We start from the raw sequence: 21626 nt of genomic DNA on the forward strand, positions 1-21626 counted from the left end.
TTTGCGCAGCGGCGGAAATGGGCAGGGCGGAGCGAGCGCCGCGGCTAAAGCGAAGGCGGGGACCCTACCCATCCCTGGTCCCGTCGGCTCCTCCCACCCCGGGTCACGCCGTGACAGGGGCGGAAGCGGCGGCGGCGGCGGCGGCGGCCGAGAGGAGGCTGGGGCTCGCGGCGCGGCTCCTGCCGTCCTGTGCGCGCGGCGCGCGGCTCCGGAGAGGCGCCCGCAGTCCAGGGCGGCGCGCACCGCCTCGCTGGCTCTCAGAGGTGGGAGACTCCCCACTCCGGGGGCGTGCGTGGGGGCCGTGGCGAATTTCGGGTGACACCGTTGCATAAAGCAGCTTCGTTGGGGTGCAAGCCCTCCCTCTCCCCCTGTGCAGCGCCCCTCGCCGTAGTGGGAGGTGGGCGGGTGCCCCAGGGATGGATATCTCCTACCCCGGATTAAAAGAGGGTGCGGGGTGGGTATCTGTCTGAAGAAGGGGGAATTCCCGGGCTCGGGTGTTGGGGCAGTGGGGTCGCTAGATTCGTCGCGATGTTGCCGGTCTCCTAACCCCCCTACAATGTTTCCTTTCTGTACAGCGGTGCCTTTTCCCCGAGACTCCCGGCACCTCTTCAGCGAAAAGGTGAGCCCCGGGGCAGTTGCTTCTCCGACTTCGAAAAGCTTCCGAAAGCTTCTCAGAAAGCGAGGCGGCTGCAGCTGGCACCGGGAGTTTGGGGCTCCCTCCTGGGGACTGTCAGAGCCGCGGGAGAACCCCACGGTCCTGGAGTGGGAACTCCCTCGCTCATTCTTCCCGGCCGGTAGGGTGCGGCCCGGAGCCCGCACAGCCTTGCAGGTGTTGTAGTAATCCTCTGGCACAGCCTCCACGCATTGAGACTTGATGAGCATTGCCAGGTTGCTGGGGTAACTCCTCTGGGATTGGAGATCTGGAGGAGGGGTGGCCCGATTAGGGTAGCTGTTAGTCAACGGCCGGGCAGCTGACAGGTGAAAGAGGAAGGAAGAGGCCGACCCAGCTGTAGAAAGTTGGGGTTCAGTGATGTGGAAACCAGCCACATAGAGGCCCAGTCTTCCCTTGGGTGAGCCTGGAGGACTCCCCAGTCCACTCCAGTTGGGGAATCCTCCACACCACCTATACACACATAACTCAAGGCTTTGGCCAGTTTTGTTTTGTGTTTTTAAATCTATTTTAGTGGCAGAAAGGCGAGTGGGAGGGAAGGCTTCTTCAGGAGGTACATGAGAAAATTACCATCAATAATTAATTGTCTTGCAGGGAGAGTCAACAAAAGATATCTAGGCAATTGGGGATTTAATATTGAATCATTGAACTGCATGTTGAATATTGAATAATTCAATATTGAATTGTATTGGATCCCTATTTCTGAAGATTTGATTGGTGTGGGAGTAATAAGGTGCTAGTCCCCCTTATTTTAAGTGTCCCAAAGGAAAATTACTGTTTCTGTTGTCTCTGAAGAAGTTTCTAGTAGTTTGTCCTATTTTTAGAAGTTGTACTGACTCCACTATGAATTTGTATTTTAGATTGGTCCTTTTGATTCATATTTGTATGAATTCTGTGTGTTTCTTAAACATCTTTTTGAGGCCGGGCGCTGTGGCTCACGTCTGTAATCCCAGCATTTTGGGAGGCCGAGGTGGGCGATCAGTTGAGGTCAAGAGTACTTCAAGACCAGCCTGGCCAAGGTGGCAAAACCTGGTCTCTACTAAAAATACAAAAATTAGCCGGACGTGGTGGCACACACCTGTAATCCCAGCTACTCGGGAGGCTGAGGCAGAAGAATCGCATGAACCTGGTGGGGTGGAGGTTGTAGTGAGCCGAGATGGCGCCACTGCAGTCCAGCCTGAGCCACGGAGGAAGACTCCGTCTCAAGAAAAAAAAAAACGTTTTGAATAAGCTGCTTGAGAAAAACCTAGGAATTATAATGAAATCTGCATATTGATATATCCACTTATATATTTACCAAAAAAACTCACTTTTTTCTTTTATCACATTAAAAGAAAACCAAAGCCAAATTTTAAATGTTTGAATTAAAAATTAGAAATATGTGTATAATGTTGAGCATGAAACCAATTGATTATATTTAGGTGTGTGTATTAATTTGAAAAATCAAAAAGGAAAACATTTTAATATACTGAAAAGCTTTTTCTTCATTTTAAGACCTAAGGACCCAGCAAGTGGAAATATATAAATTACATTAAGTGTCAAAAATTCTTCGAATGGATTCATATAACCCTCAATTGTATAATTAAAGTTGAAAATATACTATCATAAAAACCTTCAGATTTAATAATGGCTTTTATAACTCATGTTTTCATCTCCTTGTTAACTATTTCTTGAATTCTTTGTTGCATTAAGTACATATTTTCTAGTATTCAGTTAGAGTTAAATGTTTGATGAAATTTCAGGAAACTATACTTTCTTTTGAGAATGCACACCTTCCCAGGTGACAGGGTCAAATGTTGCATGAACCTAGGCTGATTCATTTATGTTCCTAAACCCCACATTTGACTTCAGATATTTTTGCTATAATACTTACACATGCTATACATTTACAAATACTATATTATATATTTACATATACTATATTTGTGGTTCATGTTGTGAATAATGTCAGGTATATTTTATATATAAATGTAGAGATTTGTATACATATATAAGAATTCATATTTATATGTGTCTATGGAGAAATTTGTTAGAGTGGACAGCCTGTTTAAAATAGAGTCCAAAAAGCCTTCTTTGGGTATAACAATTATAGGTAGATAGTATTTTTTTTTTTTTGAGACGGAGTCTCGCTCTGTCGCCAGGCTGTAGTGCAGTGGTGCGATCTCAGCTCACTGCAAGCTCCGCCTCCCGGGTTCACACCATTCTCCTGCCTCAGCCTCCTGAGTACCTGGGACTACAGGTGCCCGCCACCATGCCCGGCTAATTTTTTTTTTTTTTTGTATTTTTAGTAGAGACGGGGTTTCACCATGTTGGCCAGGATGGTCTTGATCTCCTGACCTCGTGATCCACCTGCCTCGGCCTCTCAAAGTGCTGCGATTACAGGTGTGAGCCACGGTGCTAGCCGGTAGATAGTACTTTTAACATTATTAGCATTTTCTCCAACAGTGTGATAGATGCTGTAGAACTAAATGGCAGTTTATTTAATGCTTAAAGGACTATAATGCATTTCAGAACATGTAGGGATTATGTGTTCACAGCTAACATAATATTTATTGGTTCTGAAAAAGTGAAGATTAAGTCAAAGGAGTCTGGCTGCAGTGGCTCACACCTGTTATCCCAGCACTTTGGGAGGCCGAGGTAGGCGGATCACGAGGTCAGGAGATCGAGACCATCCTAACATAGTGAAATCCCGTCCCTACTAAGAAATACAAAAAAAATTAGGCCTATGGTGGGGGGTGCCCGTAGTCCCAGCTACTCGGGAGGCTGAGGCAGGAGAATGGCGTGAACCCGGGAGGTGGAGCTTGCAGTGAGCCGAGATCACGCCACTGCACTCCAGCCTGGGCAACAGAGCGAGACTCTGTCACCAAAAAAAAAAAAAAAAAAAAAGTCAAAGGAAAATTATCTGTAACATTGATGTCAAGATGTCCCAGAGTCAATGTAGATGGCAAAGTGACTTTTTCCGTAGGATGTTAATAATCCATGAAAAATACTCTTATGAGTGTTAATACAGCTCACAAATATGAAACAATAGGATTACAAGCTCCTTAAAGCTTTTCTCCAAGACTAAGATTTTATATCTGGAATTTGTATTTCATGGTTCTACTTTTCCATTTTCAAATTCTTTATCCACAGTTATGTCCTATTTATTTTTTGTTTTATCATTTTGTGTGTGCATGTGTAGTTAAATCCAGTGGAAGGAGATGAATGATAATTACAGATTCTATATATTACTGAGTACTTATGCTAAGCATTTTTCATTCCTTATCTAATTTAATTGAAAAAAATTCTGTTAGCTCTTAATCTTTCATAGCTGCTACACATTATTTCTCTTGTAGACTTTGGTTCTTAATATTTGTTTAACCATGCTGTTATTGGACTAGTTTGGGAAGTTTTTTCCAGTAGAAGATACCAGTGCTTCTATCTAATTTGGATCTGTATATTCAGTAGTGACTAGTTGGTTTTCTTGATATTTATTTGTTGAGTTGTACTAAGAAGGAATGAATGAGTTTTCTTTTATTTTTTTTTTTTAAGATGGAGTCTTGCTCTGTTGCCCAGGCTGGAGCGCAGTGGTGCAATCTTGGCTCACTGCAACCTCTGCCTCCCTGGTTCAGGCAATTCTCCTGCTCCAGCCTCCTGAGTGGCTGGAAGTACAGGCACATGCCTGCACACCTGGCTCATTTTTGTATTTTTAGTACAGATGGGATTTCACAATGTTGGTCAGACTCGTCTCGAAATCCTGACCTCGTGATCCGCCTGCCTGGGCCTCCCAAAGTGCTGGGATTACAGGCGTGAACCACTGTGCCCGGCCATGAGTTTTGTTTTTGAAGTATAGTAAGAGATCAAAGTGCAGGAACTGCTAAGAAGACACGGTAAAATGGGGAGGAACATAGACAAAACTAGGTAGTTTTCCTCATTGAATTTTATAAACATAGTGTGATTTGTTTATTGGTCACACTACTTGGAGCTGAGGTGAGAGAATCGCTTCAGCCCAGGAGTTCCAGGCTAGCCTGGGCAATATGGCGAGACGTCTCAAAAAAAGAAAAAAAAGAAAATTGTAACTTTGTATTCAGGCAATCTAATATACATTCTTACCTACTAAAGTGTGTAATAACTTGCTCCAGACTGTTAAAAATATTTGCTGGTGCTAATATTTAATGCTCTGATTTTTCTTTTGCAGATTATTTAATGTAATGGCAACCCCACGGGGGAGGACCAAGAAAAAAGCATCTTTTGATCATTCTCCGGATAGCCTTCCTTTGAGGAGCTCCGGTAGGCAGGTAGTGTTCATTTATTCATTCAACAAGCCTTTTTTGAGCATGCAGAATTACTGATTGGAACTGGAGAATTAGAGTTGAAAAGACTACTCCAGTCCTCAAATTGCTTATATTCTAGTGGAGAAATTCTCAGCATGGTCATAACACAGTGTGATAACATGATAGAATATAGAAAATAGAAGCATTATCTGGCAGAGGGAGCTGTAAGTATAAAGGTGTAGAGCGTGAATCAGCATAGGATGTTCAGAGAATCACGGCTGTGTGGTTGCTTCCAGAATGTGAGGCTGGGGCCAGATCATGGCTGGCTTGGATGTCATTCATAGGAATTTGGACTTCAGCTTGTAGTTGGTTGAGTGCTATTGGAGGGTTATGTATAGGGCTTTTTGGGTAGGGCTTTTGTTCTTTTAAAAGAAAAAATTGAGCAATGTAATTCTCTATGATTTTTCTAGCTTTTTATTTAAATTACTGGGAGAGGGCTGGGCACGGTGGCTCATGCCTGTCCCAGGACTTTGGGAGGCCAAGGCGGGTGGATCACGAGGTCAGGAGATCAAGACCATCCTGGCTAACATGGTGAAACCCCGTCTCTACTAAATATACAAAAAATTAGCTGGGCGTGATGGCAGGAGTCTGTAGTCCCAGCTACTCGGGAGGCTGAGGCAGGAGAATGGCATGAACCTGGGAGGCGGAGCTTGCACTGAGCAGAGATTGCGCCACTGCACTCCAGCTTGGGTGACAGAGCGAGACTCCATCTCCAAAAAAAAAAAAAAAAAACGAAACAAAAACTGAGAGGGTATAACTGCTCTAAGTAAAGAAAGAAAAAAAAAGGCTAAATTGGGAATGACTTTTTTTTTTTGGCTCATGTCACTTTTTTTTTGCTTTTTCTTTTGAGACAATCTCCTCTGTCCCCCAGGCTGGAGTACGGTGACACAATCGTGTGTGCCACAATGTCTGGTTGATTTTGTTTTTATTTTTAGTAGAGACAGGGTCTCGGTATGTTGGCGAGGCTGGTCTTGGACTCCTGAGCTTAAGTGATCCACCTCAGCCACCCAAAGTGCTGAGGATTACAGGCATGAGCCACCACACCCAGCTGATGTCACTTTTTTCTAAGAAAGATTCATATGAATTTAGTTATTTGCTTAGACATCTGTTGTTAAAATGCTAATTCTCTATCTCTAGCAAGTTAGTAAATTACTTGCACAGTGCAGTCACCAGGAAATTGCTGTATTGTCATCCCTAACCTACTGCCAGGATGTTTTTCACCTTCATGTTTAGAAGTCAGATGTGATTTCAGTAGTGAACCTTCATCCTTAGTCATTTTGCCATCATCAGTGAAATTTTGACGTCCGCTGTGACTCCCTTAGGCGAAGAAGAAAGCAACAGAGACAACAGATGAGGATGAAGATGGTGGGTCAGAGAAGAAGTACAGGAAATGTGAAAAGGCAGGCTGTACGGCAACATGTCCTGTGTGCTTTGCAAGTGCTTCTGAAAGGTCTGTTTAGATGTGTGTCTTGACCTCCCATTTCTGCTTGTGAGAAGTTCTTTGTGGGAACATCATCCTTGAAGATAGTTTTCCTAAAGATAGATACAGATACTGTAAGTCATCTAATCTAATAATAGAGACATTGCCCAGACATTTTATATCTGACAAACCACACCCTTCTCAAGGCCCTCCCTGTGTTAGCCCTAGCCTACCGGGAGAGGCCACACCCATGTCAACTTTGCAACACAGTGTCCTCAAATCCAGCCAACCATATCTACCTCTCCGAGGGTTGAGGGTGGGATGGTGTATGTCATGGGGGGACAGTAGAGAGAACTCTTGAGCTCTCTGTAGACACCAGCATTTGTTTACTTTTCACTGTGCTTTTCTCTCTCATGTAATGTGCCGCTTCTTCCCATATGCACATAAGGGTCTCGTAGAAACTACAGCTAACTGCAGCCTTGCCATTTTTATTGTGGGGTGACACAAGTATAACCTTTTTTTTTTTCTTTTTTACTTCCAGAGGAAAATCTTTAATTAAGGGTTAAGGTTCAATAAAATCTAGAAAACAAATCCTATTTGTTTTTAAACACGAAGAGGGCCAGGCATGGTGGCGCGCGCCTGTAATCCCAGCACTTTGAGAGGCCAAAATGGCGGATCACTTGAGGTCAGGAGTTCGAGACCAGCCTGGCCAACATGATGAAACCCTGTCTCTACTGAAAATACAGAAATTAGCTGGGTGCAGTGGCAGCTGCCTATAATCCCAGCCACTTGGGAGGCTGAGACATGAGAATCGCTTGAACCCAGGAGGCAGAGGTTGCAGTGAGCCTGAGATTGTGCCACTGTACTCCAGCCTGGGAGACAGAGTGAGACTCCATCTCAAAATAAATGAATAAATAAAATAATAAAAATAAACACAAAGACGTGGCGGTGATCGTGTTCATAGTGGCATGATTTTTCATTCTTTTGCTATATTATCAACTGTTTGACAAGTTGTCTTTGCCAGATTGCCTGCTTGATGTTCAAATTACAGCTGACCAGATTCCCTCGCTGTTCAGTACTGGGCCCCATGTTACTCTCTCCTGTCCACATATGCAGCCAGCAGCAAGCACAGTGGCATCTGCCCTTATGTGTCATAAAACCCTATCGTTGCCCCAAGGAGTCTTCTTAAGACTGCTAAGCCCCAGGCAGCCAGCTAGCTTAGGTCCCATGGTCTAAGTCCCTGCATCCGCCCTGTGTGTTGTTATCTGCTAGTAATCCATTCCTGTTTCGCCTGTCATTAGGGAGCTAAGTGGAGATAGCGCAAAATGGGTTCATAGATGGTGCTTGCAAGATGGTTTTTTTAAAAATGGGAGGAGAAATGTTTATTCATCACCAAAGCTATATGTTTTTCACTATTTTCAGATGTGCCAAAAATGGCTACACCTCCCGATGGTATCACCTCTCCTGTGGGGAACATTTCTGTAATGAATGCTTTGACCATTACTACAGAAGGTATGTTCGCTAATTGTGTGAGATTTCCGTGGAGAAGGGGACTGTGGCAGGGGCAGTGCGTGTTGTCAGCTGATTAAAGCTTAGTCCCCAGGCTTACTGAATTATTCAGCTCTTTCAGCCATGCCAGCGATGACTATAACTTGGACAAGAACTTTGATGTTGTAGTTTGTGTGTGTGCACACTCAGGGATCAAAAAATACCTGCCATGAAATAGTTATTTTTTTAATTTTTTTATTTTTTGAGGCAAAAGTCTTGCCCAGGCTGCAGTGTAGAGACATAATTTCAGCTCACTGCAATCTCCGACTCCTGGGTTCTTTAGTAGAGACGGGGTCTCGCCTTGTTGGCCAGGCTGGTCTCGAACTCCTGGGCTCAAATGAACTGCCTCGGCCTCCCAAAGTGCTGGGGTTACAGGCGTGAGCCACTGCACGCAGCGAAACAGTTATTTCTTTAGTCTGAAAGTTCTGGAACGTCTAGGAGACATTGATTCTATTTTATTGTTTTCAATTTCATTCATTTGTGCTCTAATTTTTTTTATCGTGTTTGCTTAGGTTTGATTTTTTCTTACTTAGTTTCGTAAGCTAGTAGCTGAAATTATTTATTTTTAGATCTTGCTTCTTTTCCAATAAATACATTTTTAAATGATATAAATTCCCCTGCAAGTAGGTTGTGATATTTCACAACTTTTGACAACTTTTATTTTCATTTAGTTCAAAATATTTTTTAATTTCTCTTGAGTTTTCCTTTTTAATCCATAGGTTATTTAGAAGTAAATTGTTTAATTTCCAAATATTTGGGACACTTGCAGCAGTTTTTCTGTTACTGCTTTCTAGTTTAGTTCAGTAATGGTCTGAGAATATACTTTGTATGATTTCTGCGTTTTAAATTTGTCAAAGTTTGCTTTATGGCCCATAATGCAGTGTATCTTGTTAAATGTCCCACGTGCAGTGTAGACAAGTGTGTATTTTACCATTGTCAGGTGGGTCTATCAGTGTCAGCTAAACCAAGTTGATTGGTAGTGCAGTTCAGGTCATATACACATATACACACACATACACATACACACACACACACACACACACACACACACACACCACACACACACACACACATCTTTCTGATTTACTCCTACCTGATCTTTCAATTACTAAGAAAAGTGTCTTCAAGTCTGCAATTATAATTGTCTCTTCACATTTCCAACTATAATGCAGATATGTCTATTTTTCCTTTCAGTTCTATACATTTTTACCTCATGTATTTTTTTCTTGAGATGGAGTCTCACTCTGTTGCCCAGGCTGGAGTGCAGTGGTGCTATCTTGACTCACCATAACTTCTACCTCCTGAATTCAAGCCATTCTTCTGCCTCAGCCTCTCAAGTAGCTGGGATTACAGGCATGTGCCACTGCACCTGGCTAGTTTTTGTATTGTTAGTAGGGACGGGATTTCATCATGTTGACATAGCTGGTCTCGAATTTCTGACCTTGGGTGATCTACCTGCCTCAGCCTCCCAAAGTGCTGGGATTATAGGCTGGAGCCACCACTCCTGGCTGTCATATATTTTTAAACTCTGTTGTTGACATTGTACTTCTAACGTTGTGGATTCTCTCAAAGTTAACCCCTTTATGTAATATCCCTTGTCTTCTTATCCCTGATAATATTCATTATTCACGTTAATGTGGCTGCCTCAGCTTTTTAAATGTTAGCATGATACACCTTTCTTTGTTTCTTTACTTTTTACCTTTCTGAGTCTTTGTATTTAAAGTTGTATTAAAAGTAAAGTTTCTTTTCTTTTGAGACAGGGTCTTGCTCTGTTGCCCAGGCTGGAGTGCAGTGGCGTGATCTTGGCTCACTGCAACCTGTGCCTCCTGGGTTCAAGTGATTCTCGTGCCTCAGCCTCCCGAGTAGCTGGGATTACAGGTGTGCGCCACCATGCCCAGCTAATTTTTGTATTTTTAGTGGAGACTGGATTTCCCCATGTTGGCCAGGCTGGTCTCAAACTCCTGGCCTCATATGATCCTCCCACCTTGTCCTCCCAAAGTGCTGGGATTACAGGTGTGAGTCGCCATGCCCAGCCTAGAGGAGATTTCTCGTTTACACATATATTTTTTTTGTAATCCCACTGACAATCTGTCTTTTAATCTGTATGTTTATGCTATTCATGTTTTAAGTGATTGTTGATATAACTGGATTAAAATATCTTGCTAGCTGTTTTCCATATGGTGCATTTTATTCTTTTTCCCCTTGCTCTGCGTTCTCTGATTTTTTTTTTTTTTTTTTTTTTTTTGAGACAGAATCTCGCTCCCTCCCCCAGGCTGGAGTGCAGTGGTGCAGTCTCGACTCACTGCAAGCTCTGCCTCCCGAGTTCACGCCAATCTGCCTCAGCCTCCCAAGTAGCTGGGACTACAGGCGCCCACCACACCTGGCTAATTTTTTGTATTTTTAGTGGAGTTGGGGTTTCACCGTGTTAGCCAGGATGGTCTCTATCTCCTGGCTTCGTGATCCGCCCACCTTGGCCTCCCAAAGTGCTGGGATTACAGGCCTGAGCCACCGTGCCTGGCTGCCTTCTGTGATTTTAATGGAGCATTTTTATGATTGTATTGTATTTCATCTACTGATATAATTTTTAATGACTGCCCTAGGATTTACTACACACATTAAAAAATATTCTAGGCCAGGCGCAGTGGTTCACACCTATAATCCCAGCACTTTGGAAGGTTGAGGCGGGCAGACAACTTGAGTTTAGGAGTTCGGGACCAGCCTGGCCAACATGACGAAACCCCGTCTCTACTAAAAATACAAGTTAGCCAGGCATGGTGGCGGGCGCCTGTAATCCCAGCTACTTGGGAGGTTGAGGCACAAGAATCCCTTGAACCCAAGAAGTGGAGGCTGCAGTGAGCCAAGATTGTGCCATTGCACTGCAGCCTGGGTAACAGAGCAAGACTCCATCTCAAAAAATAAAATAAAATAAAATAAAAGTATAAAAGTATTCTGAGCCAGTTCCAGCTGCTCGGGAGCCTGAGGCAGAAGCATCGCTCGAGCTTAGGAGTTCGAGGTTGAGTGCACCGTGATTCATGATTGCATCTGTGAACAGTCGCTGTACTCCAGCCCAAGCAACATAGCAACACCGTGTATCAAGGGGAAAAAAAATAAAAAAATTTAATTTCTCTTTGAAATAATACTATGCCTTTCTTAGTTTTAGCTCCTAAAACTGACAAGAATATGCCCCTTCTGACAGCCTGTTTTATGGGTGCCATAATAACTTCTTCTACTTTTATAACAAGGCTAGTTAAGTTTGTTACGTAAGATTTACTAACCTGCCTCTTGTTTTGAAAAACCTGATTGCTTATAGCGCGGTATATTAATTTTTCTTGTTTTCCAGCCACAAGGATGGATATGACAAATATACTACATGGAAAAAAATATGGACTAGCAATGGCAAAACTGAACCTAGTCCCAAAGCTTTCATGGCAGACCAGCAACTCCCCTACTGGGTAAGGAGAATGGTGCTCTCCATCTGTGAAGTATTTGTGGAGCCAAATGCAAGAGGAATGGATGAAAATGCTATGTTTAGGAAATCTCTTGTTACAGTTGTTGTTCTTTCTATGACTATTAAAGCAAATATTTTTTATTTTTATAGAAAGCTCAGATATTTCAACATAGTATGAAAGAGGAAACTAGGCTGGGTGTGGAGGCTCATACTTGTAATCCTAGCCCTTTGGTAGGCTGAGGTGGGAAGGTTGCTTTGTGCCCAGCCTGGGCAAAGTGAGACCCTATCTCATAGTGAGACTCCATCTTTACAAAAAAATTTTTTTCCAAGTCGCCGGGAGTGGTGGCAGGTGTCTGTAGTCCCATCTACTCAGCAGGTCGAGGTGGGGGAATTGCTTGAGCTCAGGAGTTGAAGGCTGTGGTGAGCTGTGATGACACCACTACACTCCAGCCTGGGTGACAGAGTGAGAGGCTGTCTCAAAAAAAAAAAAAAAGGAAAAAAAATTGTTCTAAAAAAGAAAAAACTAAAGGCTCACCACCAGCTGGCTGAGCTTGGTACATAGCTTTTTAATCCTTTTTTTCTTTTCATATTTTTGTCTGTTTAAACACAATTTCATGCTTTATATACATGTACTGATTAGGTTTAAAATCAGGCTTCAGATACTATTTTTGTAACATTTAGCTTTTTAAAAATTAATTTGGGCCAGGGCTGTGGCTCACACCTGTAATCCCAGCACTTTGGGAGGCTGAAGTGAGCAGATCACAAGGTCAAGAGAGCAAGACCATCCTGGCCAACATGGGGAAACCCCATCTCTACTAAAAATATCCAAAAATTAGCCAGGCGAGGTGGCACACGCCTGTAATCCCAGCTACTCGGGAGGCTGAGGCAGGCACATTGCTTGAACCTGGGAGGCGGAGGTTGCAGTGAGCTGAGATCGTGCCATTGCACTCCAGCCTGGTGACAGAGTGGGACTCTGTCTCAAAAAAAGAAGAAAATTTATTTGACTTCATATTCTTTTTTCATTTAGTCATTCTTTGAAAATATATTTTCATTATTACATAATATTATTGAAATATACCACCATTTAATAAATGATTCGCTTTTTTTTTTTTTTCTGAAACAGGGTCTCACTCTGTTGCCCAGGCTGGAGTGCGGTGGCACAATCTTAGCTCACTACAACCTCCACCTCCCGGGCTCAAGAGATCCTCCCACCTCAGCCTCCCTAGTAGCTGGGATTCTGCACACGCCACCATGCCTAGCTGACTTTTGTATGTTTTGTAGAGATAGCATTTCACCATGTTGCCCAGGCTGGTCTTGAATTCCTAGACTTAAGTGATCCACCTGCCTCAGCCTCCCACAGTGCTGGGATTGCAGGCATGAGCCACCACCCCCAGTTTTGTTTTTAAAGATGGGGTCTTGCTCTGTCACTCAGGCTAGAGTGCAGTTGTGGGATTACGACTCATTGCAGCCTCAGTCTCCCAGGCTCCAGTGATCCTTCCACCTCAGCCTCCAGGGCAGCTGGGACTACAGCGTGCACCACCATGCCCAGCTAATTTTTTAATTCTTTATAGAGACAGGGCTCAATATCTTGCCCAGGCTGGTCTCAAATTACTGGACTCAAGCAATCCTCCTACTTCAACCTCTCAAAGTGTTAGGATTACAGGCATGAGCCCCTGTACCCGGTCAATTTGCTAATTAAAAAAATATTATTAGTAATGCTGAGCTTTATGCATGCTTAAAGATTTTTTTCATTGAAGTAAAATTCATATAACATAAAATTAACCATTTTAAAGTGTGCAGTGCAGTGGCACTTAGTATATTCAAAATGTTATGCAATTACCGCCCCTATCTAATTCCAGAGTATTTTCATCACCCACAAGGGAAGCCCTAATTCTTGCTACCCCCAGTTCCTGGTAGCCACTAATTTGCTTTCTGTGTTTATGGATTTATCTATTTTGGATGTTTCATATGAATGGGATCATGCAACATGTGACTTTTTGTATCTGAACTTTTTCACCTAACGTAATGTTTTTGAGGTTCATATCCATTGTAGGATGTGTTAGTACTTCATTCTTTTTTATGGGTGGATAATATTCCATCGAATGGATATGCCACAGTTTTTTTAAGCATTCATCTATTGATGGACATATAGATCATTTCAAGCATTTAGCAATTGTGAATAGTGCTGCAGTGAACATTCTTTTACAAGTATTTGTTTGAATATCTGCTTGCAATTCTTGGGTATGTGCCTAGAAATATAATTGCTAGATCGTATTTGTTAATTATATGTTTAACTTCTTGAGGGACCTCAAACTCTTTTCCATAGTTGCTCTACCGTTTTTCATTCCTGTCTGTAGTGTATGAGGGTTCTGATTTCTCCATGAGTTTGAAGTGGTATCTCATGGTGGTTTTAATTTGTGTTTCCCTAATGACTAATGCAACCTTTCATGTGCTTGTTGTCCATTTGTATATCTTTGGAGAAATATATGTTATCCTTTGCCCATTTTTGTTTTGTTGTCTTTGAGATAGAGTCTCACTCTGTCGCCCAGACTGGAGTGTAGTGGTGCGATCTTGGCTCACTGCAACCTCTGCCTTCTGGGTTCAAGCCATTCTCCTGCCTCTGCCACCTGAGTAGCTGGGATTATAGGTGCACGCCACCACCCTGGGCTAATTTTTGTATTTTTAGTAGAGACGGAGTTTCACCATGTTGGCCAGGCTGGTCTTGAACTCCTGACATCAGGTGATCTGCCTGCCTCGGCCTCCCAAAGTGCTGGGATTACAGATGGGAGCCACCTTGCCCAGTCTTGCTTTGCCCTTTTTAAGTTGTTTGTCTTTTTGTAGTTGACTTGTAAGAATTATATATAATCTTTTTTTTGTTTGTTTGTTTGTTTTGAGACGGTTTTGCTCTTGTCACCCAGGCTGCAGTGCAGTGTTGCCATCTTCGGCTCACTGCAGCCTTTGTCTTCCGGGTTCAGGCGATTCTTCTGCCTCAGCCTCCCGAGTAGCTGGGGTTACAGGCATCCACCACCATGCCTGGCTAATTTTAGTAGAGATCGGGTTTTCACCATGTTGGCCAGGCAGGTCTCAAACTCCTGACCTCAGGTGATCTGCCTGCCTCAGCTTCCCAAATTTCTGGGATTGCAGGCGTGAGCCCCGTGCCTGGCCTTTTTATGTATTTTGGATACTAAACCCTTATTAGAGCTATGATTTGCAAGTATTTTTTCCTATAGGTTGTTGTCTTCTTTGGTAGAGCCCATTGGTGCCCAAAGGTTTTTAATTTTAAGGAAGTTCAATTGATCTGTGTTTTTGTTTTGTTGCTTTTGGTGTCATCACTTAGAATTCATTGCCAAATTCGAGGTCATAAAGGTTGACTTTGTTTTCTAAGAGTTCTGTTGTTTGAGTGCTTATGTTTAGGTATTATTTTATCAATTTCAAATTAATATTTGTGTGTGTGTAAAGTAGGGTGTCTAACGTCATTCTTGGCATATGGATATCTGCCCACTTTTTAAAAATAAACTTTATTTTGGAATCATCTTTTTAAAATTATTTATTTATTTATTTATTTGAGATGGAGTCTTGCTCTGTTGCCCAGTCTGGGGTGCAGTGGTACGATCTCAGCTTACTGCAGCCTCCACCTCCCAGGTTCAAGCGATTCTCCTGCCTCAGCCTCCCGAGTAGCTGGGATTACAGGTGTGCACCCCCACGCCCAGCTAATTTTTGTTATATTTTTAGTAGAGATGGGGTTTCACCATGTTGGCCAGGCTGGTCTTGAACTCCTGACCTCAGGTGATCCACCTGCCTTGGCCTCCCAAAGTACAGGTGTAAGACACTGCACCAAGCCTGGCATCATTTTAAATTTACGGAGTTGCTAAGATAGTACAGAGAGTTTCCGTATATCCTTCATACAGCTTCCCTTAACGTTATCGTCTTACATACCATGATTATTTGTCAAAGTAAGAAATTAACTTTGGCATAGTACTAATAACTGTAGATTGTATTTGGATTTCATCAGTTTCTTCACTAATGTTCTAGGATCCAATGCAGCATACCACATTGCATTTAGTGTGCATACTTTTTGACTAACTGAAAGTAAATTTCAGTTTATTTTATGCTTTTTTTGTTTTTGAGACAGAGTCTCAGTCTGTTGCCCAGGCTGGAGCACAGTGGTGTAATCTCAGCTCACTGCAGCCTTGACCTCCCCAGGCTCAAGCCATCCTCTCACCTCAGTCTCCTGAGTAGCTGGAACTACAGGCATGAACTACCACACCCATCTACTTTTGTGTTTTTTGTAGAGACGGGATGTCACTATGTTGCTCAGGCTAGTCTGGAACTTCTGGGCTTAAGCAGTCTGCCCGCCTCAGTCTTCTAAAGTGCTGAGATTACAGGTGTGAGCCACCATGCCTGGCCCTGATTGTTTCTTTAGGTTAGAGCTGGAAAATCTTTCTTTTTTTTTTTTTTTTTTTTTGAGATGAGTCTCGCTCTGTCGCCCAGGCTGGAGTGTAATAGTGTGATTTCGGCTCATTGCAGGGTCCGCCTCCTGGGTTCATGCCATTCTCCTGCCTCAGCCTCCTGAGTAGCTGGGACTACAGGCACTCACCACCATGCCCAGCTTTTTGTATTTTTAGTAGAGACGGGGTTTCACCGTGTTAGCCAGGATGGTCTAGATCTCCTGACTTTGTGACTTGCCCGCCTCAGCCTCCCAAAGTGCTGAGATTACAGGCATGAGCCACTGCGCCCGGCCTAAAAAACCTTTCTGACAAGACTCAGATCCCCTTGGCACTTTCCTCACCCTGAGAAAGTATTAAAGCAGAAATTATCCTAATGAGGTGAAAGTGGATTATATGGATGGTGGTGATGCAAGGAGGAGAAAAAATACTTAGGATTGCCAGCAGGTTGGAGAAGATGACCAAGTGGTGGAGAATAGAAATGGTAACTGAAGATTAGCTCACTTGTTCATCTTGACTTGACACTTCCCATCTAGGTTCAGTGTACAAAACCTGAGTGTAGAAAATGGAGGCAGCTTACCAAGGAAATCCAGCTTACCCCACAGATAGCCAAGACGTATCGATGTGGTATGAAACCAAATACTGCTATTAAGGTATGTTCTCTGTCTTTTTGCTTTTGAATTAATTGATACATTAATGTAGTCAGCAAATAGTAATGGTGTATGTTTTTCATGTATTGTGTTGATCATTCTATCGAGGTTGTATTTCCATGCATGTAATAGAATCCCGAGTATAATGACTTAACCAATTAAGGATTTTACTTTTCCGTCATTATAAGCAGTTAAGACAGGCTGTCCAGGGTTGGTTTTGTTGCCCAAGGAAATCTCTTTGTAGTTTCCACTCTAGGCACCTGTAGTCTAACTTCCATCCTCAAGGCCACAAGGTAGTTGCTACACCACCAGTCATGTGTCCAAATCCTAAGCAGAAAAGGGTGAACAGTCAAAGGGTAAGAGGGTTGTATCAGCTGAGCCTGTCCCTCTTTTATTGGGGGAAACAGGAACTTTCCTGAAAGTTCCATCAGTAGATTTCTATTTATATCTCATTGGCCAGAACAGGATCATGCAGCTACTCTGGTTTTAATTTTTTTGTTAGGTTTGGTTTGTTTCGTTTTTATATAATGATGTTGATACCATAAATGCAGCTTCCCTAACTACAATGAGAACAGAGGAAGAAAATATTTTACAACTGAGCATGTTGGCAACAGTAAACAAAACCGGATCCTATTAGTGAGGAAGAAAAGATTAATTGATATGCTTGGCAATTAGGAATTGGCCATCGTTGTTTTTTTTTTTTTGAGGCGGAGTCTCGCTCTGCCGCCCAGGCTGGAGTGCTGTGGCCGGATCTCGGCTCACTGCAAGCTCCGCCTGCCGGGTTCACGCCATTCTCCTGCCTCAGCCTCCTGAGTAGCTGGGACTACAGGCGCCCGCAACCGCGCCCGGCTAATTTTTTTGTATTTTTAGTAGAGACGGGGTTTCACCATGGTCTCGATCTCCTGACCTTGTGATCCGCCCGCCTCGGCCTCCCAAAGTGCTGGGATTACAGGCGTGAGCCACCGCGCCCGGCCGGCCATCGTTGTTATAATGTGCCTTTTTTGAAATTTGGCAATTACTTACTGTTTAAAAACTTAGTGCCTGGTGCGTTAAAGGTGTTAATCTACATAAATGCCACTGGTGCCTGCAGTATATTAAAGAATCGTTTTAATCTCGGAAGTAAAATACTTTGTTTCTAGAAATTGAGATAAAATTAACATATTATACAATTCACCCTTTTAAAGCATACAATGGAGTGGTTTGTGGTGCAGGTTGAGCACCCTAGTCTGAAAATCTGAAATGCTCCAAAATCTGAAACTTCTGGAGCACTGAGATGATGCTCAGAGATTCTCCTCAAAGGAAATGTTCGTTGGAGCATTTCAGATTTTCAGATTAGGGATGCCCAACCGGTAAGTATGTTGCAAACATTCCAAAATCCATAACGCTTCTGGTCCCAAGCATTTCAAATAAGAGAAATTCAACCTGGGATTCAAAATATAAACATCATATTTTTATAATGCCTGGGATTCAATAAAAGCCTGGGATTCAAAATATAAACATATTATATTTAATAATAAACTGTACAGTTTATTTTCTGTGCCTGGCGTATTTGTTTCTTATTAATAAAAATATATTAGAAGTGGCTGGGTGTGGTGGCCTATGCCTGAAATCCCAGCACTTTGGTAGTCTGAGGCAGGCGGATCACCTGAGGTCAGGAGTTTGAGATCAGCCTGGCCAACATGTTGAAACCCTGTCTCTAGTAAAAATACGAAACTTAGCTGGGTGTGGTGGCATGTGCCTGTAATCTCAGCTACTCAGGAGGCTAAGGTAGGAGAATCACTTGAACCCTGGAGGCAGAGGTTGCAGTGAGCTGAGATCATGCCGTTGCACTCTAGCCTTGGCCACAAGAGTGAAACTCCATTTAAAAAAAGAAAAAAGAAAAAAAGAAGGGTAATCAGTGAATTATATCATAAATTTATGTTTAATGTTTGCAAAACTACCAAATGTCTTTCATGGTTGTACCATACTACAACATTTGGTAGTGTTACATGTATATACACACACACCCCACGGTTTCTTCATCCACTCGTTGATTGATGGGCATTTGGGTGGGTTCCACAATTTTGCAGTTGTGAACTGTGCTACTATAAACATGAGTGTGGAAGTATGTTTTTTGTATAATGACTTCTTTTCCTCTGGATAGATATCCAGTAGTGAGATTGCTGGATCAAATGGTAGTTCTACATTTAGTTCTTTAAGGAATCTCCACACTGTTTTCCATAGTGGCTATACTAGTTTACATTCCCACGAGCAGTATAGAAGTGTTCCCTGATCACTGCATCCATGCCAACATCTACTGTGTTTTGATTTTTTGATTATGGCCATTCTTGCGGAAGTAAGGGGCTATCACATTGTGTTTTTATTTGCATTTCCCCAATCATTAGTGATGTTGAGGATTTTTTCTTATGTTTGTTGTCCATTTGTATATCTTCTTTGAGAATTGTCTATTCATGTCCTTAGCCCACTTTTGATGGGACTGTTTGTTTGTTTCTTAATGATTTGTTTGAGTTCATTGTAGATCCTGGGTATTAGTCCTTTGTCAGATGTATAGGTCGTGAAGATTTTCTCCCACTCTCTGGGTTGTCTGTTTACTCTGCTGACTGCTCCTTTTGCCTTGCAAAAGCTCTTTAAAGTCCCAGTTATTTGTCTTTGTTTTTATTGTATTTGCATTTGGGTTCTTGGTCATGAAATCCTTGCCTAAGCCAGTGTCTAGAAAGGTTTTTCCAGTATTGTCTTCTAGAATTTTTGTAGTTTCAGGTTCTAGATTTAAGTCCTTAATCCATCTTGAGTTGATTTTTGTGTAAGGTGAGATATGAGGATCCAGTTTCATTCTCCTAAATGTGGCTAGCCAATTATCCCAGCACCATTTGTTGAAAAGAGTGTCTTTTCTCCACTTTGTTATTGTTTGCTTTGTTGAAGATCAGTTGCCTCTAAGTATTTGGGTTTATTTCTGGGTTTCTGTTCTGTTTAACTGGTCTGTGTGCCTATTTTTATACCAGTACCATGCTGTTTTGGTGACTATGGCCTTATAGTATAGTTTGAAATCAGGTAGTGCAATGCCTCCGAATTTGTTCTTTTGCTTTGTCTTGCTTTGGCTATGCGGGCTCTGTTTTGGTTCCATGTGAGTTTTAGAATTTTTTCTAATTCTGTGATGAATGACAGTAGTATTTTGATGGGGATTACTTTTAATTTTTAGATTGCTTTTGGCAATATGGTCATTTTTACAACATTGATTCTAACCATTCATGAGCATGGGATGTATTTCCATTTGTTTGTGTCATCTGTGATTTCTTCCAGCAGTATTTTATAGTTTTCTTTGTAGAGGTCTTTCGACTCCTTGGTTAGGTTTATTCCTAAGTATTTTATTTTATTTTGCAGCTATTGGTAAAGGGGTTGAGTTCTTGATTTGACTGTCTGCTTGGTCACTATTGGTGTATAGAAGAGCTACTGATTTGTGTATGTTAATCTTGTATCTGGAAACTTTGCTGACCTCTTTTATCAGTTCTAGGAGCCTTCTGGAAGAGACCTTAGGGTTTTCGGGGTGAACAATCATATTGTCAGCAAACAGTGACAGTTTGACTTCCTCTTTATCAATTTGGATGCCCTTTATCTCTTTCTCTTGTCTGATTGCTCTGGCCAGGACTTCCAGTACTGTGTTGAAGAGGAGTGGTGAGAGTGGGCATCCTTGTTTTGTTCCAGTTCTCAGAGGGAATTCTTTCAACTCTTCCCCATTCAGTATTATGTTGGCTCTGGGTTTGTCATAGATGGCTTTCATTACATTGAAGTATGTCCCTTGTATGCCGATTTTGCTGAGAGTTTTAATTATAAAAGGATGCTGGATTTTGTCCAGTGCTTTTTCTGCATCTATTGAGATGATCGTGTGATTTTTGTTTTTAATTATGTGGTATATCACATTTATTGACTTGCATATGTTAAACCATCCCTGCATCTCTGGTATGAAACCCACTTGATCATGGTGGATTTTGTTTGATATGTTGTTGGATCCGGTTAGCTAGTATGTTGTTAAGCGTCTGCGTTAGCTAGTATCTTGTTAGTGTCTGTGTTCATCAGGAATATTGGTCTGTAGTTTTCGTTTTTGGTTATGTCCTTTCCTGGTTTTGGTATTGGGGTGATGCTGGCTTCATAAAATGAATTAGGGAGGATTCCTTCTTTCTCTGTCTTGTGGAATAATGTCAAAAGGATTGGTACCAATTCTTCGAATGTCTGGTAGAATTCTGCTGTGAATCCATCTGGTCCTGGACTTTTTTTTGTTGGTAATCTTTTAATTACCATTTCAATCTCACTGCTTGTTATAGGTCTGTTCAGGGTATCCAATTCCTCCTGATTTAAGCTAGGAGGGTTGTATTTTTTCCAGGAATTTGTCCATGTCTTCTAGGTTTTCTAGATTACGTGCGTAAAGGTGTTCGTAGTAGCCTTGAATGATCTTTTGTATTTCAGTGGTGTCAATTATAATATCTCTTTTTTTCATAATGAAGTTATTTGGATTTTCTCTCTTCTTTTCTTGGTTAATCTTGCTAATTGTCTATCAACTTTATCTTTTCAAAGAACCAGCTTTTTGTTTCATTTATCTTTTGTATATTTTTTTGGTTTCAATTTCATTTAGTTCTGCTTTGATCTTGGTTATTTCCTTTCTTCTGCTAGGCTTGGGTTTGGTTTATTTTATTTTATTTTTAATTTTTAAAATTTTCTGTAGTGTCACGGTCTTGCTGTATTGCCCAGACTGGTCTTGAACTCTTGGCCTCAAGTGATCCTCCCTTCCTAGCCTCCAAAAGTGCTGGGATTACAGGCGTGAGCCACTGCACCTGGCACCACACCTGTTTTGTAAATACGGTTTTAATTGGGACATAGCCATGCTCCTTCCTGCTCCTGGCACCATACCTGTTTTGTAAATAAAGTTTTTTTTTTTTTTTTTTTGAGACGGAGTCTCACTCTGTCGCCCAGGATGGAATGCAGTGGCCGGATCTCAGCTCACTGCAAGCTCCACCCCCCAGGTTTACGCCATTCTCCTGCCTCAGCCTCCTGAGTAGCTGGGATTACAGGCACCCACCACCATGCCCAGCTAATTTTTTTATATTTTTAGTAGAGATGGGGTTTCATCATGTTGGCCAGGC

The 21626-nt window shown here is 42.2% G+C and overlaps 1 protein-coding gene across 1 annotated transcript in view; it reads left to right on the forward strand.

Annotated features, from left to right (window-relative positions):
- The first annotated feature begins 57 nt into the window (after window positions 1-57).
- Window positions 58-21626, forward strand: part of KDM1B (lysine demethylase 1B) — a 68373-nt gene continuing 46804 nt past the window's right edge. Inside the window, exons 1-7 of the mRNA XM_033216342.1 lie at window positions 58-263; window positions 576-619; window positions 4848-4947; window positions 6306-6433; window positions 7826-7915; window positions 11292-11403; window positions 16381-16497. Of these exons, the coding sequence (XP_033072233.1) occupies window positions 4861-4947; window positions 6306-6433; window positions 7826-7915; window positions 11292-11403; window positions 16381-16497 (534 nt within the window). The 5' untranslated portion in view covers window positions 58-263; window positions 576-619; window positions 4848-4860. The remainder of the gene's footprint in view (window positions 264-575; window positions 620-4847; window positions 4948-6305; window positions 6434-7825; window positions 7916-11291; window positions 11404-16380; window positions 16498-21626) is intronic.

Source organism: Trachypithecus francoisi, unplaced genomic scaffold (genome assembly GCF_009764315.1).
Source record: "Trachypithecus francoisi isolate TF-2019V2 unplaced genomic scaffold, Tfra_2.0 Lachesis_group10, whole genome shotgun sequence".
NCBI lineage: Eukaryota > Metazoa > Chordata > Mammalia > Primates > Cercopithecidae > Trachypithecus > Trachypithecus francoisi.